This window comes from Doryrhamphus excisus, chromosome 2 (assembly GCF_030265055.1).
Source record: "Doryrhamphus excisus isolate RoL2022-K1 chromosome 2, RoL_Dexc_1.0, whole genome shotgun sequence".
Lineage (NCBI taxonomy): Eukaryota > Metazoa > Chordata > Actinopteri > Syngnathiformes > Syngnathidae > Doryrhamphus > Doryrhamphus excisus.
Genome location: NC_080467.1, coordinates 16,024,567 through 16,040,875, shown reverse-complemented (window position 1 = coordinate 16,040,875; position 16,309 = coordinate 16,024,567). Strand labels below are relative to the sequence as shown.

General features: G+C 39.5%; 1 protein-coding gene across 13 annotated transcripts in view; it reads right to left on the bottom strand.

Moving 5' to 3' along the window:
- tjp2a (tight junction protein 2a (zona occludens 2)) overlaps positions 1-16,015 on the bottom strand; it is a 35,240-nt gene extending 19,225 nt beyond the window's left edge. For 3 of the 13 annotated variants that reach the window (XM_058062307.1, XM_058062318.1, XM_058062350.1), the window contains exon 1: positions 4,616-4,983. In XM_058062307.1, the coding sequence (XP_057918290.1) occupies positions 4,616-4,675 (60 nt within the window). In that variant the 5' untranslated portion in view covers positions 4,676-4,983. Of the gene's footprint in view, positions 1-42; positions 64-116; positions 284-4,615; positions 4,984-9,525; positions 9,653-11,543; positions 12,460-15,837 lie in introns of those variants that run through there. The other 10 variants (XM_058062244.1, XM_058062253.1, XM_058062260.1 and 7 more) reach the window with 8 other exon arrangements.
- Positions 16,016-16,309: the final 294 nt, after the last annotated feature.

The window sequence follows — 16,309 nt, the reverse complement described above, 5'->3', positions numbered from 1 at the left end:
TTATCATTTGCTGAACTTTTCCATTGCATACATTTTACTCACGTCCACAACTGAAACACTGCCACTGAGCGAGAGCTGATGGATAAAAAGTGAGTCAGTTTAGTCCAAACACTCACAAGTCCCTGCAGGATACGTATGGTTTTGACCGCGTGGGCCCATTTCCTGTGCAGGCTGAGGACGGTCTTCATTACTGGCACTCTCCTTTTCCTATCGCAGTCTTTCCCTGATCACTGCCACCGGTGCGCTGGCAAACTGATGTACGCCACAGCCTCCTCCTTGGGCACAGCTGCACAACCACCAGCTGCTCTCTCCCTGCATCTGCCCGCCTGCCTGCCTGCCTGCCTGCCTTTGACGTAAGCGTGATTCTGCTGGCCTACATTCAGCACAAATCCCAGTGTCAGTAGACAGTGTAAACATACAGGGCAACCGACGCCTGTACTGGTGGGCAGTGATTAAGGAGCTTCCATCCATATCAAAACAAAACAATTCTTAGATTGGATTCCAAACTACAACAAAGTTTTTCAAATGACTCTACTGTTGTGCACAGGTAATCCAAAAGTTGGATTTGGTAGAATTGGTAGGATTGTAATTTTGAAGTGAGGCATGGTTGTCATTAGGATTAGGGCTTCATTAAAAAATGCAATCTAGATTCACACAAACATACTAGGGGTTTGAACCTCAGCATTGAGGACGATTCGATACACATCTCGATGCACTGCCAGCGATACGATACTTTAACGATACATGGTATTTTCTATACGATGCGATACAATTCACCCTCTTCGATGATGTGATAATCATTTAGTTCAAATCAATGCGATCTGATATGATATGGTGCAATTTCTTGCGATACCAAAGGACCAAAGGAAAAATATGGAATTCAGTATGGTACTACAAAAAGGATTTGGCTTTACTCCTTATAGGCACTTGGCAGTAAATTCGACTAAAGTGCTTGTGCCGCCACTTGATTGATCGTTAGACTCCTATTCCTTTTACATATGTTTATTTCCATCACATCACGGAACATCGTAGAACTAAAGTACATAAAAAAATAACAAATTATCCAGCAGTTAGACATCAGCAGAACTGTAGCATCGAAGCTAATACTGAATATAAATAGCACTCACCACTTTCTTCTTGTCAAGTGCACAAGTGCTATCGAACAGCCGTAACTGTTGTTAACTTACGGAAGCGATGATACAAGTTCCTGTTTGGTACAATTCAAAATAAAAGTATGCATTTCATAATAAACACAGCATTATAGCTGCAGTCACAGTGCTGTTTGTCTTTTTTACTATGCATCACTTCTTGCTAATTCTTTTTGCCATCTTAAAACAGCAATGCCTTTTCCGCACACTTTCACATCGGCTATGCAATTACAATAGCAGCGGTTCAGTGGTGGAGTAAAACAATTCAACAATTACTGCTGTAAAAAATACAGTTAAAGTTAAAGTGGCACTTTAGAACCACATAGTGGTTCAAATTTCACAGCTTCACTCTCATGGTTTTATTAATAAATCAGGCTGTTTTGTGCATGAATGTGACCTATTATTAATACTACCACTATTTATAATGGATTTGATTTTATAGCCAATCAAGAATGTATACACGGGCAAGGAAGGTGCAGGGGGTTCAAGCTAAACAGAAGCTAACACCTCACAGACACTCCTTAAACGCAGTGGTTCCCAACCCCCCCCCTTTGGAGATGAATTATTTTCAGCCGCAATCTACTAATTTAAATTTCTACCACATTTCACTCTTATGCATTGTGTGTCTGAGGCTCCTCCACCCTCCAAGACAAAGAGACTGCATGACTGACAAAAATGCTCACTCCGTTCATGCAGTTTTATGGAACAAACGCACCAAGTTGCTGAAACCAATGCACAGTGTGAAGTCTCTTCCAGCCTGTTTAAAGGCGGGAGACAAAGAAAATACACGCTCATGACAATATATTAAGACGTGAAAAATGATCCTCATTTTAATAGAACTGTTACTCTGTGTGAACTTCTTTCTGTGTCATTAGGTTGTCATCGGGGTCGCATTTGAAGATCAAATCAAATACTTTTGTCCAGGGTAAAACCAGGGCAGTGAAGCCAATTTGCCCTGGCCGGCGAGGCTCACCGGGAGACGGGAAGAGTGAGGATGGATGTCATTATATTGAGTAAAATGGCAGCGTTTGTAATGATGGCGCTCATTGAGTAAAGCTGACATATATCTAGTATAACCATTTTTGCACAACCCTACTAGAAACCAGGATATAGTGACAATACAGACTTACTTTGAATTCTCCTAAGGTTTATTTGTGTCACAAGGATGCTATAGTGCAGTGTTTTTCAACCTTTTTTGAGCCATGGCACGTTTTTTACATTGGAAAAATCTTGTGGCACACCACTAACCAAAAATGTTACAAAATGTCACCACGACCTCACACGTGCATCAATAAGTCTATCGGAGGAACAAGGTAGGTGTTGCCACACGGACCAATATTACATTGCTCTGCCAGTCTTTACACCACAGACACTCCACAGTAGCCACGTTTTTACATGACCACTTTTTCTCTTTCTGAATGACCTTTCAGGAAACAATGGTATCCATAGAAAGGAATATTCCAATCTCTTGTCTACATGCGCCGTGAAAATCAAACAGAATAGTCAATAGGGCATGCCCAGTAAAATGTAAACATCAACATCACGTGATACCGGCTTCCCCGAGTTTTTCTTTCACTTGTTGGAATAACTCCGTATTGCCAGTTTTTCGTCTGTCCAGTCTTGAAATTTAGTTAGAATCAAAAACAAACTTTGCTTAGTCCAGTGCCGATTGCTGGCCTCCATTTTTAAACCTGAAGAACGTCTGGATCTGCGTGTTACGTCATATCTGAGCATGTGCTGAAAGAACGCACCCGGGATAAATTTAAACAGGAAAAGATCAAATTCAATCTTGCTAATATTTTATAATTAAACTCGGGACATGTTTTATATAGATATATATTTTCTTTTTTAATAAAAGTGGACTTGTGAATGGCGTCTAGAAGGGTTTAGATTCTGTTCCACAGATGGCGCTAATGCACACGAAAGCTGCTTGCCCACCACCAATAAACAACAGAAGAAGAAAAACACCACAAAGAAGAACGCAATCTGACAACTTTCTGATTGAACGGGTACAAGATACCTCACTTGAATTTGGGAAAGGAATATTCCATTGCTGTTCAATTCTTTCCGTTTGAGCAAATATACCAAATGCAATTGAAATATTTGAGTCCATATATTCATGGCTATTGACATAATATTTGTAAATGATGATTAATCAACGTTAACTATAAAATGTGATATTGGATTCCTCACGGCACACCTGACGGTTTCTCAAGGTACACTAGTGTGCCGCGGCACAGTGGTTGAAATTCACTGCTATAGTGTATGTGGTGGAAGGAAATGTGTGCACAGAACAATCACTGGAGTTAATGAAAGCAGCAGCAAGAACAAGATGAATGCTTTTTCAAGTGAAAAAGCAGCAGGCAACATAAAAGCACAGTTCCTGGACACGGTTCTATACGTGCTATGGCGTGCTCTGTGTGGGCTGCTCGCAGGCCGGGCATGCAGGATAAGCAGTAGCTTCCCGAGTTCTATTACATAACACAACAATTTCCTCCAAATGCGGCGGGAGGGTTGAACTGCAAGGTCATTGTTGTTGGACACGGAATTAGTAAAACAATGTTTCAGTCGATTCTTCACATATGCAAGGCTTACAGCAGATGGTAAAAGTTTTGAAAGGCATTCACATTTAACACAAAATGGGTTGCGAAAGTGATTTACAGAAATAGAGCGGTCCATTTGGCAGCTGACAATGAGAGGAAACACAGCACAGAAATAGGTTGGGGTGAAAATAAACTACAGTACACAGTATTAATTTAAATAACATTATGGAGGAGTTACTTATTTCCAAACAGACAGCAAAATATTGTTGCAGCTTCCTTCCTGAGGCCTGTGTGATATCTGCTATCACATATTTGGATAACAACAATACACAAATGTAGCAATTGAATAATCACACCATTCTTGAACTGGGGGTGTTTTTTCACATTGTATATAATTTTACACTAACTTATCCGTCAACACCACTCTCTATACACACACACACACACACAACTGTGCACCGACGAGGTGTCTTTTTAGTACATATAAAATGCTGAAAACTTAATCCTCCAAAACAACCTGTATCGAACATATTGTGCGACGCTGCCCCCTTCTGGCGACATTATGTAGGACAAGGATGACAAATGTGAAAAAAATATTGTATTTTACATGTCGTGAACCACCTCGTTTGTAAATTTGTAACCTTCGGTTTGTGTTGAACTACAAATATGATGTTTGAACTTTATAGTATCATTCATTTTACGTTCCACAACTACGATTTCTGTGCAGTATATATAAGAATATATTAGTTTACACTCAACTACGGCTGGGCTCAACTACGCATGAACGCTTGAACACAGCAGGTGCACCGACGCCCCATATGGCTCTATGTTGCTTTCTTCCGGTAGGTATATTGCCTTTGTAAGTCAACTTGTGCATGAAAGAATGGATGATAATGAATAAACCGGTAGATGACGTATACTTACAGTGAAATAGTGAGCAGCATATCTGCTCAGGGAGAGCAGCTCCCCTCCGTTCACAGGCATAACGCACTTAGCAACGAGTCAAGATATCAAGATATCAATCCGTTTCCGCCCCGTCGTACGCGTTTTAAAAAAGGTACGGGATTTCAAGGAAAAGTCTCACCAACTTCACACACATTCATAAGTCAAACATAAAAAGTTTACTAAACACCGCCATGCATGAAGTGGCGGCGATTACTCCGGACAGAAGATACCAAAGGGAAGCAGGAGGGGGTATCGGAATAAATATTACATTGCCCAGAGACAAAAAACAACAACAAAAACAAGATATTACGCATCTTCTTTACGTTAAAGAATGGAAAGATGGAGCTGACTATCATAAAGTATAAAACAAATACAAAATTATAACAATGCAAAAAGCACTGCTGCGTACGTCACCCCCGTCATGGATGAGTCCAAAATGTGCATTGAGTTAAAGATGGCCTGCTGTGAGGCTTCCAGACACAGCACAAATAAGCATTAATTAATGCTTATTTACCCTAGCCTACTAATATGCTGCATGAGAGCATACAAGTACTCTCATTCTGAAGGGTGAAATACGTATACATACACACTCTGCGTCATCTTTATTTTTGAGGTTATAGCAGTAATTCTAAAATACAATACATTCAGAAATGATTCACACTTTTCCACATTATGTTTACAGCCTAATTCCATATTGAATTCATTTTTCCTCAACATTCTACACATAAAAGCAATATGAACAATATTGTTGCCGGTTATTGACTTTCTAAATATGGTCTTTAACATGGTTAGAGTTCTGTAGACATGAAATAACACCCCTATCAAACTTCTTTAGACTCCTATTGTTCATAATATGTTTCCTAAAAACGGCTTATTGATTGTATTCTTCAATTTATAGCCTCCCCTTTGTCATGCAATGGACTATTCCATGTTACTGCAGATTCTGGAAGGCAGGAGCTATACAAACCAGTTGGCATGGAATTACTCTATTGGCGCAAGAAAAGGAGAAGAGTGAAAAAGAAACAGTTTTTATTAAAACTACCAGAGGCATTTAAAAAAGCACCGCTCCTGTCGTTTTAGAGATGAGGTCAAGAGTGATGCTTTTCATCACAAAGATGTGAGTATAAAAGCGGTAAACTACATTAAATGTTCTTATAAATTAGCATGATTCACTTGTTAGGTAATAATAATCCCCCAGGGTGATTTTAAGGACTTTATCTAGTTCAGGAAACTGGAGAATTTTCTTATATTCACACTTGTTAGAAGATGATAAACATGTTTTAAATTGTTATTTTTTTTTGGGGGGGGGGGTATAACATGGCTATGTACAGTAACTAGCAACTTAATCTGACAGATAACTAACAGATTTCAGAAGCAGGAAAAAGTGCCCTAAATTACAAAACCAATGACTAGGTTTGCTTTGGGCCCCCAAATGACTAAATACTCCCCGCCCCTACTTATCACTTACTGTCCAAAAGTATTGTCCGGGAAAGGGCATGAAAAACTCTGATGCTTTAAAGGTCTCTATTAGGTCAGTGGCCTGGATCATCCATAAACGGAAGAGGCACAGAACCACCAGGAGTCTTTCTAGATCAAGAGTGGGCAAACTTTCTGACTCACAGGCTGCATTGAGTTAACAAAATTGGCCAGGGGCCAGACTATACATTTGCTACGTGTCAGATAATGATGTTTGCACATTTGGAAGTCAGCCCTGAAAGACGTTTTAGATGGCTCTGCTCTGACCTTTTTATCCGCAAGTCCTCAGGAGCGCTTGGGAGTGTGACCATTCACAGCGGGAGTGGGCGTGAATAAAACCGGGTGTAAATTAAACCGACCGTTTGTGTCAGAAGCAGGGAGTCAATGGAAACCCTGCAGAAAGAGGTATAGAATCTGGAAGATCTAGAAAGCTTTCTGTGTGGGATATGGTGTGTAGCTGCTCTATAAGAGCCCACAACAAAGTGCCGAAAATGATCATAATAGGTCGATTTTGGTAACCCCCAGCTTGCGGTTTCAACACATCGAAGCCCAGTTTTGACGGTAAGGAACAACACAGAACAAAATACTTTCCAGATGATCTGTAAATAGTATGGTACTATACCTGCTTTCACTTTACATAAAAAAACTAATTTGGAAACTTTTGGAATCATATGGACATGAATGAGCTGGCTTGTAACCGAGCTCCAGGTCATTGCAACAACGTTTGGATAGGACTGAGGTCAGAGCTCTGAAATGTCAGTCTGTAGCAAACTGAAGAGAACTTTAACATGTAGCCATTGTCATGTAAAACATTCCTAGAGCAAAAATGTAGCCATATAGTTTGTCCTCATTTGAACACAGAGACCTAATACAACAACAAAGGCCCTTAACAAAAGCACACAATGGTATGTGGACAGGGTTTAGAGCAGGGTTCTCAAACTCAATTTACTTGGGGGCCACTGGAGCTTGGGTCTAGGTGAGACTGGGCCGCATCAGGTTTTCCAAAAAAAAAAAAAAAACGCATTTATTAAAAACAAAAAAAATTAAAAAACTTCGCTTTGGTTCCAATTTTCTACAAGAAAAGCTCTGATAAAACATTCCACTGTTCTCAAATATCTTACTTTATATTTTTCTACACAAAATAAGATGAAAAATAAATAAACAAATCAATAATAAAGAAAATCAATCAATCAGTAATAAATACATAAATATAATAATAATAAAACGGCAAATAATAAAAACTTAAGAAACCACATATATATACCTAAACGGTAGCCTTCAAGTTATTTCCTTTAAACTTAAATAGCCAAAAACTTCCACACGGATAGGGAGGATAACTATCAGTTATTTAACCTTTAACATGAACATTAAATCAAACGGAATAATTTTTTCTGGGTACATTAAACTTTCATATCAAGGCGGGGGCCTCAAACTAGTGTCCTGCAGGCCACATTTGGCCCGCGGGCCGCGAGTTTGAGACCCCTGGTTTAGAGCTACGTGAAAAATGCAAAGTTATTATGAGTAGCTGAAGCAAAAGGTCTGGAAAATAGATGGCTGCATTTAGCCGGCCCTAATAACGTGTTGCTACTTTGTATGTGTTTCTTTGCTGTCCATTCTTATCTTGACTTGTCAGCAGTACAAATGAGACCTTTAAACTAATTTCCAATGCAATTTCAACCCGTTAAATTAAACTAAATATCTACAACATGCATGCCAAGTTCGCTACATCAATATATCCACCAGATACTGTAATTGTCATAATAATTTTCATAAATCTCTGACTTAAAAGTTACACAAACATCAATGTGTTAATAAGCCAACAATAACCAACAATTCACCAAACAGACATGAAATGAGTCCATTCCAACATAGCTCAACCTTAATACTTAGTGAGACGGAGATAATACAATGAACTGCCAGAGCAGTGGCATGTCTCTCTGGTTAATTATCATCCATTATGCAGGTGGGGTCACGTAAGAGTATGTGTGCTCAAATGAAAGGGGGCTAAGTCTGCGAAAATAATGAGTCACTGCATTTCAAGCAGTGTGGCACGGAGGAGGAGGAGCAGGAGGAGGAGATTGTTTATTTTTGGAGAAAGTACAAAAATGTGTGCATGCCTTAGCTTGTTACAGGATTATGAAAAGAGTTTCATGAGATAAAGACCCATTACAAAAATATACAAAGATCGAAGCAACATGCATGGGAATGAGTACTTAACCAGTCACCTTTGTGCAGACCAACTGGTACCAGTGACATGTACATGTAAATGTAGATAACACGGGTATAGAAATACCTACATGCAGCTTGTACAGCAGGGGTGTCCACCTTTTGTTCCTGACATTTGTGTATATAAAACACACTAAAACCAATCCAATGTAGGTTAAGATTCTAAGCAGTTAAGTATTGTTAAGTACATACAGAAAAGAAATTAATTCATTTCCTATTTATCCAAATACTATACAGTATAAATATCATAACATAATTATAATTGTATTTTTTGGGGACAAAGTCAAATACAAGGAGCAGACGTCCAGTTTTAAAATCTACAATTGAGATTACATTCTGCCATTTTTGTGATAGTCAAGGCAATTATAATCGTAGATCTTTTTTTGTTTTTTTTTTTTGTACATTGGAGGTTCAAACATCACAACGTTTTTCAAATTTTTTTAATAAATGATTGCCGTTTTGTGGTTGAATATGGCTTATTGTTCAGAAAAAATAGGCATATATAAGCAAATAGTATGTACTCTTTCAAGCATAAAAAATGCTAAATGAATAAAAGTACAAATATAAGGAATTCAGAAAAAATGTAATATCTGTAGGGTGTTGTGTGCATTTAAGGGGCGGGGCCTGGGAATTTAAGTATCATGGTCAGGTCTGGAACCAATTTATTGTGATAAACGAGGGATTACTTTATTTACAATTTTATGAAAATTATTCATGCATATGCAAATCAAGGCTTTTTAAAAAAAACTTCATCTTGAGTTCTATGATTTCTATGCCGCTTATCCTAAAAACCTTTTCTTACTAAATTTGTAATAGATTTCCTATTGGATACAGCATCAATACAACATACCAATACATTTAGCATTCCTGTGTGCTTCTGATTGACTGATTCTAAACAAAACCTTCCAAGTACAAAAAAAACTATTGACTGATTTAGTAATTCTACAGCCTACCAGCCCATCAGAATCAGAGTCTTGGACAAGGTTATACCAGTGTTCCCTGTAATTCATATGGCACTTCCTGTTCCGATCAGTGATTAGCGATAAAGTTAGTAACCTTTTCTGTTCTTATTGGACATTTTTGGAGACAATAACATGAATACACCTGATCAAACATTTCGATCAAAAGGAGACCATTTTGACTCTGAAAACACAGCAACAACATTCTGTATGATTTAATGAACGTACCATCATGATAGCAGAGTAGCTGCGCGAGGAGAGGCGGCGAAGGTACAAGTACTGCGCTTCGCGGGGCCAGCAGAACTTGCGGCTGGACTTAAAAAGTGCAGATGATTGCTCAGTTCCAGGCTGGTCCCTGCATGTATAGAAAAAAAAAAAGATTACTTTATTACTCATATTACTCAAGTCCTAGACATACAGTGCGAATGCACATTTTAAGATCACAGAAACAGAGAGTTCAATCTGTGAAGTGGTTTCACAGCCTTGATGAAAACGCTTTGGTTTACAAATTAAATGTAACGTAATTAATTAATACTGAATTTCACTTTTCTTCTTCAAAAGTTCCAAAGTCTCAAGACCAGGAAGTGTTCCAAACACTAGACCAGGGGTGCCAATTACTTCGATCGTATGAACGTCAGTTTGTTATTTGATTGTTATTAGTTTTATTGTAAGAGATGTTGACTTGCATTCTGAAAAAGTATGTGCACCCCGATGTACATACACAATGTACATAAATATTCATATTGATAAATACATAAATTAGTAAATATAGATGTTTCCTATGTCTACAGTAGGAGGTAGATCTTTGAGAGTTAAAAGTAGCTCGCAGGCTCAAAAAGTGTGAACACCCCTATAGACCATTCCCAACGCTGGTCACGGCTTTCGAAGGTGCCAATGAACCCAGTTTCTTTCGACGAGGCTGGATCCTTTGGAGAACGCAAATTCTGAATTGGGACATAGTCAACTGCAGGATTTCTAAGGCTACAAAGCATCATTGGGCCACACATTGCCATTATGCCTTTCTCGGGAGGTTGTGGAACTAACCTTGTCTATTTCCTTTTCTTTTTAACACTGTAAAGCGGGTTCATGTAGCTATTTTGTTCTCATTTGAAACATATTGTAACTTGGGCGATAGGTGGAGAGATTTTGGCACCACCAGCAAGGTTGGGTGTGTTAGGCTTTATAGAACGATATTTAGGACACATATTAACCATTTTGTGAAATCAAATGAGAAACTATTGTATACATTCATTCATTTTCTACCGCTTTTTCCTCACGCGGGGTGTGCTGGAGCCTATCCCAGCTGTCTTTGGGCGAGAGGCGGGGTACACACTGGACTGGTGGCCAGCCAATCACAGGGCACATATAGACAACCATTCACACTCACATTCATACCTATGGACAATTTGGAGTGGCCAATTAACCTAGCATGTTTTTGGAATGTGGGAGGAAACCGGAGTACCCGGAGAAAACCCATGCATGCACGAGGAGAACATGCAAACTTATTGTATACATAATAAGAAAAATCATAAAGGGATAAAGCCAGGCCCTAGTCATTGGCTTTCTGTGCACGATGTAGTTGAGCCCTGCTGTAAGGTCATATTAGGACATATAAGTACTAATGCTTTAAGTCATAGATGCTGAAGCATGGATTTCAGCTGTATCCGCAAACTACCTTTCATCACGTACACAATACACTTATTTGCAGCTATCCCTCTAAAACCTAGCTGTACATACTATATTATATAGTGAAATCTTTGTTTGATGACAAATGTGTTGACTCAAGTGTTAAGTTACTTTTACTACAACTACCACTGCAAGTTGTCAAACCAATCCATGTCACAATGATGTGGCTGTGAAGCTTATTGCAACTGCAAGCAGTCTTAAGGCACTAACTTAGAAGTAAACACACAAGGAAATGTTTTAGCTTTTGGTTTCTTTTCTTTAACGCCAATCAAGTGCAATCTTTTACCTCCTAGGTTACAGTCGAAACAGTTGTCTGTGTCTCTATGTGGCGCTGTGCAATGGACGCGTAACTACGACCTTTTCTGTACATTGCCATTGACTGGATTAAGTGAAAAAACTGAATCCATCCTTAAGTCCTTAAGTGCTAACCAGCCTGCTAATGTTTGAATCATCAGCAGGGAAGTTCCAAATAACCAGTAGATGTAACAAATCTTGAGAACATTCAGTTCTCCACACTAGCCATGCATGCTTTTCACAAGACACAAAGTAATGTAACTCACCCAGGGGGTCGCCATAGTTTCCTGCCTGGTGGCAGAAGCTCTCTTTTGTTTAGGGGTACAACCCCCATTGCTGCCTGCATAATTGTAATAAACTTCTTGAACTTCATCTTCTACTGCAACACTCCTCCGATGCAAGCGGCATCACACAGATAGCACTGATGCTACACTACATTTAGCCTTCTCCCATTTTCCGACAAAAGACCTCCAGCATCTCCACATGCTTGCTCATCTATTCTGCCTAGCAAAAGAGACTCCAAACTCTTCCCTGCCGCTTCAGCACATCAGTCTCTCCATGCCGACAAGCCCCAAAGCAGCACGGTTGCTGTGGCGTGACTACTACAAGTGCCGTCCCCGACCGCACACTCTTGACAGATGTCCTTTTGGCTTTTCCCAGCGATGGAGGATCAAAGGAAAACGGCCACGTTTCTGCCAGGCAGTGGGCCGGTCGAGAGAGGACGACAGCACGTCACTCTTACATAATTGTGGAGCTTCTCTGAATATTACACTAATGAAAACACAGCCTTTGCCATCACTGTGGCGGCTGCTGCTGCTGCTGCTGCCGTGGGGATAACTGTGGAACTAAGCTCTTGACAGATCATGCATGCTCCCCGCCCCCTTCTACTCTAATCCCCCAACCGGGCTAAGTCTTCTCACCATTTATACCCAGACAGAATCATACTATTTCATCCATGCATAAACACCTACACGTCAGCTACTCCTGTATGGTGGTGTCTTCAGTACAAAACCTAATCTTTCATTGCAAATGAGCAAATTTGAATACAAATATTCAGTATCTTATGCCCAAGTCAGCAGCTGACTGCAGGCCGCCACATCCTGGGAGGTTTGAAAAATTAATAATCTCTGTATCCTCTTGACAAGTTGCCAGTCAATGCACATTCTGGTCAGGACTTAAATTCCAGGAGCCTGGACGTCAAAGATGGCAGTGCCATCCATGGGGGCTGCTGCAGCTTTTAGAAATCCCTCTACATTCCAATACCACAAGCACAGCGGGGAGGCACGGAAATAACACATAGCTATGTCTGAAAATGATTGGGTGAAAGAAGCACAAAGGCAGGAAAAAGAGGAAAATTTTTAACCTCTTACACCCTGAGCAGTGTTTCTTGAAAATGACATATAGATGATCTTGGTATGAAATTAAACAATACTTTTGGGTTGTATCATGATATGACGATATAATTAATTTTAGCATTGTGAGTATGCTGGAGCCTATCCCAGCTGTCTTTGGGCAAGAGGCGGGGTATACCCTGGACTGGTCGGCAGCCAATCACAGGGCACATATAGACAAACAACCATTCACACTCACATTCATACCTATGGACAATTTGGAGTCGCCAATTAACCTAGCATGTTTTTGGAATGTGGGAGGAAACCGGAGTACCCCCCCCCCCCAAAAAAAAACCCAGGCATGCACAGGGAGAACATGTAAACTCCACAGAGAGATGCCCAAGCGGGGAAGTGAACGATAATTATCGAGCCAATATGAGAAATTATTATGACATACCGATAAATCTGATGTTAAAAAACAGCTCCGAAAAACGATTAAAAACCTAACCCACCACAAAGATATATTTTTTTGTGTGCAATTTTCTGCATGCTGTCTGCAGACATTCCTGGTCTGAACAAGTCTTTAGAGTACAAACTACTTACAAAACAAATGTGCACAAATCACATCACAAACACACATGCCCTAATCCAACTTCACAATAATCTCACGGACAACACACGCATCTGGCACAGATGACAACCTAACAAAAGTGAGTATATCAACGTGCACGAGGGGGAGGTTGACAAACTCCACATGGAGAAAGATGTGCTTGATCACGTGCACACCTGATGTCAATACCTTAACCTGCTTGCCCCAGTGTTATTCAACCCTAAAACTCTACATATAGCACTAGTTTTATCCTTGTCATTTATTCCATGGTATGGTATAAAATCAAAAGGCCAGAACGAGGATGAATTGCCCACGCCTGTTTAATAGGTGATTGTATTCAATATTTTGCATTGTGTTGGTTAGCTCATGGTCTAAACTAACCACAAACTAACCACAAACACAGCACAGTGAAACCTTAATGCCAAGAGTGTGTTTATCATTTCAAAAACAGTCATGTCACAATGGTTTGCAAAGCGAGTGCATTCCTCTCAGTTGCCTCTAGAAGAGGACAGCTGCCTGTGTTTACAATAAACACTGCAGCTTCAGGGTCACTATGAGGGCAAGTGTAAACAATATGATTACAGTCAATGGGGAATGGGCTTGGTCACTTTTTAAATTGAATTGTCCTTCATGTAGTTATTGACATCAGTGTTTCACATATGGAAATTAAAAAAAAATGATTAGACGACCCCCGTTTTATCACCCCAGTTTACTGATCCATTTTATTGCCTGGTACAACTAAAGGCACAGTTGTTTGGACAGATATAATGATGATGAGAAAAATAGCTCATAAGAGTTCAATTTAGCAACTTCCATGGCTTTCTTAATAATAACAAAAATCACTTAAGTTTTTATGTCAATAAATAACAAATAAATCTGAACCGCCCTCGATCATAAACAGATTACAGCTGCAACAATTAATCCATAACTCATCAACTATCTAATTAACAGACAACTATTTCAGGTTTGGGATCCGATTCATCATTTTCTTTCTTTTAAAATATGAATATATTCTTGGATTTCAAATGTGAATATTTTTTCATTTCATTAGTTATCCATGAAAGTGAACCCATCATCATCAAACAAGATACTCTCACACATTAGCTTTGACTGTGGAAAACAGTGATCTACAGACATAGTAAATTAAGACAAACATTACAGCATTTCCACACGATCCACCACAGCCACATAGACATTGCAGTCCTGTGGGAAACACTGGGCATTCTTGCACAGTGCAGTACAGCTACAGTTTTTGGTCATCTTAATGCTTTTACATAATCATTTTGTTTCTTTGTCCCTTGCCCCCTCCCGACATGCTGTTATTAAGGCCCAAAGGCCATTATGCAATGTCCATATGCAATGCACGTGCGAGCCAGATGGAAGGACACACTCACAAATCTCTAATGTGTGTGTTCAGAGATGGATACAGACAGACAAAATAGTAGAGTCACTGCTAGCATGCGTCCACCACAGGTGACCCATGGATCATGAGGAAAGATAGATGTATGGTAATTACAGAGGATAAAAAGTACTTTTCAGGGGTGGGATGTTCTTTGTGGGTGGATTTTTTTTGTTTTTAAATAAAGGATTCAAAAGTGAAACGCTGCAGAAGAGGACAGAGGACATCAAGGCATTAACAAAAGCTACCAGCTGGTGTGTCCTTCCCTGCTGACTGCAGCCACAACAGCATTCACACAACAAAGTGAACAGGACAAAGCGCTGCCTCACAAACAAACATGCCAATGGCACCGCAACAGTCAGAGGAGAGGCGCCAAGCAACTGGCACAATTGGGGGCATTTTTAAGTCTGGTCAGTTGTCATAAAATGTGCAGTGTGTAACAATTTGTGGCTCTTATGTTATTGCAGTCTTATCTTAATTATGGTTATCAATGAATTATTATTATCAATCATATGAATTACCATGACAACACTCTTTTGTGCAGTGTGAGTATCTTAGAAGGATCAAATAATTGGAATAAAGCGATGGTGGAAACTTGTAAAATCAAACTATTCAACGCTGTATAAAAATTGGAACAGTGCAGAAATTTTACGCAGTGGTCCATATCTCCCATCATCAACACAATCTTGGCAAAAAATTAATGCAACTCTGGACAGAATTAAATGACAATGCAGAAGCTTGTGGACCAAACTACAAACACATGTTAGATTGCATATTAGCATATGGCAATGTTGGTCAAAACACGATTATTATTATAAATAAATACAGTAAATAATTGAAGTTAGTATATTGATATTGGAGTGGTGTCCACCTTTGGCAGATACAGTAATTTGGCATGCTAATATACAACTGACAATGCTAATATAGTAGCTAACACAGTGTATACTGCATTATTGGGGCAGTATAGTAAATGGAATGGCCTCGTGCGCAAACATGTGTAAACAGTCTCCAAACACTCAGGTTGGTACGACAAACAAAACTAGCATGATAGTAAAAAGTTAGGTCTACTCCCCAAAGCGAAAGCTAAATAGAAAAAAAACTTTTAAAACCAAAAGCAAAATCCAAGCACCCTGGGTGTGAGAAGTACTTTACCAAACATGGTAGCAAAGCGACACAACACAAGAACTGTATATCGACACTGAGCGAGAGACGTACAATACCTGGTGAAACTGCGTCACTTTCCTTTTCTTTGGGTTAACCGAGGAGATTAATCCGAAAATACAACAACTTTCGCCCAAGACAAGATAAAAAGCGATGACCGCGAGGCTCTTTTGAGTCGTTTAGTTTGATCTGGCGGTCCAAATATGTGCAATTTCCTGGTTTTCACAGGTATGTGGGTGTGGCTTAGCAGGGGCAGGTGGGTGTTTTCTGCTGGGTGCGGATGTGACGTCATCAGCACGCGTCATCTATTGTGACAAATTATTGCCAATTCATCACCATATTTTGACCTTTTAAACAGTTTATTGCCACATGTTGGTTTGTAAAATAAAATAGATGTACTCTGCAAATATTTGAAAAGTATATCCAATATTTGCTGTCCTTTAGTAATGGTTATTGGACAAAACAATAAAAAACAACAACAACAATAGGCCATTTCTACAGTTTTCATTGTGGAATATACAAACTAAGACT